The 2,500-nt window shown below is 45.9% G+C and overlaps 1 protein-coding gene across 1 annotated transcript in view; it reads right to left on the bottom strand.

Moving 5' to 3' along the window:
• The window catches only part of cyp17a2 (cytochrome P450, family 17, subfamily A, polypeptide 2), a 15,781-nt gene that overhangs the window by 8,317 nt on the left and 4,964 nt on the right, over positions 1-2,500 (bottom strand). The window contains exon 4 of the mRNA XM_077218453.1: positions 2,341-2,427. Within this exon, the coding sequence (XP_077074568.1) occupies positions 2,341-2,427 (87 nt within the window). The remainder of the gene's footprint in view (positions 1-2,340; positions 2,428-2,500) is intronic.

Consider the following 2,500-nt stretch of genomic DNA (forward strand, 5'->3'; position numbering starts at 1 on the left):
TTTCGCCAAGATAATCACCAACTAAGACGTAGCTTTACAGTAACCTATGCTTCTCCATCCATTTACGCTTCTTTCCATCTGGTGACGTGAATCTTCTATCTGGTGTTAATACAGTGTATTGCGCGTCAGCACACACAACGGCTGCAACCACAGTGCGGTCCCCCATAACAACCCTCTGGATTGAGCGGAGTAGGGAACATCTCTAGGGTCTTCAAGTGGGCACCTTCCGTCCTCAGTGTTTCGTCGACTAGCCCACGACACCTCAAGAGGGCTCGACAGTGACTCTGGCGTCCCAGAGTCACCCCCCTCCGTCCCCCACTCAACTCAGCCCAGCTTACTGACCTCTACTTCCCTCTTGCTGCTGAGACCTAACCACAATCTCACAATCTCTCCGCAACCCAACCATACGCGCCAACCCGTTTGACTAAGGCTGTCGAGCCCCACTGGTGCGTTAATATGCAGTTTCAGTGGCAACGGTTCCGTATGGCATACCACCTACCGCAAAACACAATATCTGCCCAACCACCCGTCATTCACGCAATATACACAGTAACGTAATGACTGTAAATACTATACAACCTATACAAATAAACCAACAGTTGCTGCTGAGACCTAACCACAATCTCACCGCAACCCAACCATACGCGCCAACCCGTTTGACTAAGGCTGTCGAGCCCCACTGGTGCGTTAATATGCAGTTTCAGTGGCAACGGTTCTGTATGGCATACCACCTACCGCAAAACACAATATCTGCCCAACCACCCGTCATTCACGCAATATACACAGGAACGTAATGACTGTAAATACTATACAACCTATACAAATAAACAAACAGACCTTTCAAGTTTTCAAGAATTCTACGAAACCGTAGCATGGCGGCCTGTACACAGCCAGCTAGAATCTTTCCGTCTCAACCACAGCCAGTTGCTGCTCCTTTCTGCTGCTTCAGATAAGTTCTTTACTGTACGACGCAACTCTTGGCCACTGAATCCGACGTCTCTGAGGAACCGGGTTGTAGAGTGTGCCACAAAACCACGACAACCCACTTCCACTGGATAAACCTGGACTCTCCATCCTCGCTGTTCTGCTTCAGTGGCCAGATGAGCATACCGCAGTTTCTTCCTCTCATATGCCTCATCTACCGCATCCTCCCATGGCACTGTTAACTCTATCAGTTGAACAATGCGTGCTGATCCAGACCACAAAACAATATCTGGTCGTAGGTTAGTGGTGGCAATCTCAGGTGGAAAAATAAGCCGTTGATCAAGATCAACCAGCATCTTCCAGTCCCTAGCAGCTTCCAGTTGTCCTGGGCGAGAATTGGTGTTAGCACCTTTTCTTGGTGGTTGCTCGCCTGGGCGGAGGAATATTGTCTTCTGCGTGTAATGTTTTGCTAGAACAGGCGGCAATTTATTGGTCATACTACACTTGCCTTCCAATGCTAAAGCCAAACATCGCAATACTTGGTCATGGCGCCAAGTAAACCGACCCTGGCTAAGAGCCACCTTACATCCTGTCAAAATGTGCCTTAATGTGGCAGGTGATGAACACAAAGGACAAGAGGGATCCTCTCCTACCCAGAGGTTTAGGTTCTGCGGTGATGGGAGAACATCATATGTTGACCTAATAAGGAAACTGATCCTACTCTCTTCCATTGACCAAAGGTCTTGCCAGCCCATTTTGCGTTGTTCCACACTCTCCCATCTCATCCACTCTCCCTGCTTGGCCTGGGAAATGGCCTTTATACATCTCATCCTCTCCTCCTGCTTTCGCACCTCGTTGACTACCAGCTTCCTTCTTTGGGCTGGGCCTGCCTTGTGCCATTTAGGAGGAGCTAAACTCAGCCCAAAACCCCCTCTTCCATGCTGTACCTGTCCCACGATATCCCCAATTTGAAGGTCAGCCTTTGCCTCTACTACAGATTTCTTTGCTGACCACTTTTTTTTTTTTTTTTTGCAATGATTTAATGCAAATGTATCGTCAAAAATAATCAAATAAAGGCATTTTAAAATGTGATCAAATGAAAAGTAACAATTCCTTTTATTAAATTATTAATATAATTATTATGTCATATTAACTTTAAATTATAATTAACACTTAAAACTTAAGACTTAAAAGAGTCTCTAAAGTGTGTTAATGTTTTTACTCGCGTCTGACCTCGACGGACTGAACAGTCAAAGAAGGCGGAGCCTCAGAGCCACACCCACCTATGACATCATCACCAGGAACCAATGGGAGTTGAGAGGTGTTTATGAGCTCAAACACACACTTCACTTTGGCCTGATTTTGTTTGTAATGACATCACACCAGTTCGTTTGCAATAAGTGTGTGTGTTTGTACCTTGTGCTCCTGTAGTTTCTTGCGCAGTAGTTGGTCTCTCACAGAAACACACTCCTTCAGCTTCTTCAGGTCTTTGTTGGGGAAAATCTGATCAAATCAAACACACAGTGCCGTTCAAAAGTTTTGGATCGGTAGGATTTTTTTATGATTTTAAACGAAG

The sequence above is a fragment of the Siphateles boraxobius genome, unplaced genomic scaffold, assembly GCF_051911475.1.
Source record: "Siphateles boraxobius isolate OS27281-9 unplaced genomic scaffold, OSU_SipBor_1 77, whole genome shotgun sequence".
Classification (NCBI taxonomy): Eukaryota; Metazoa; Chordata; class Actinopteri; order Cypriniformes; family Leuciscidae; genus Siphateles; species Siphateles boraxobius.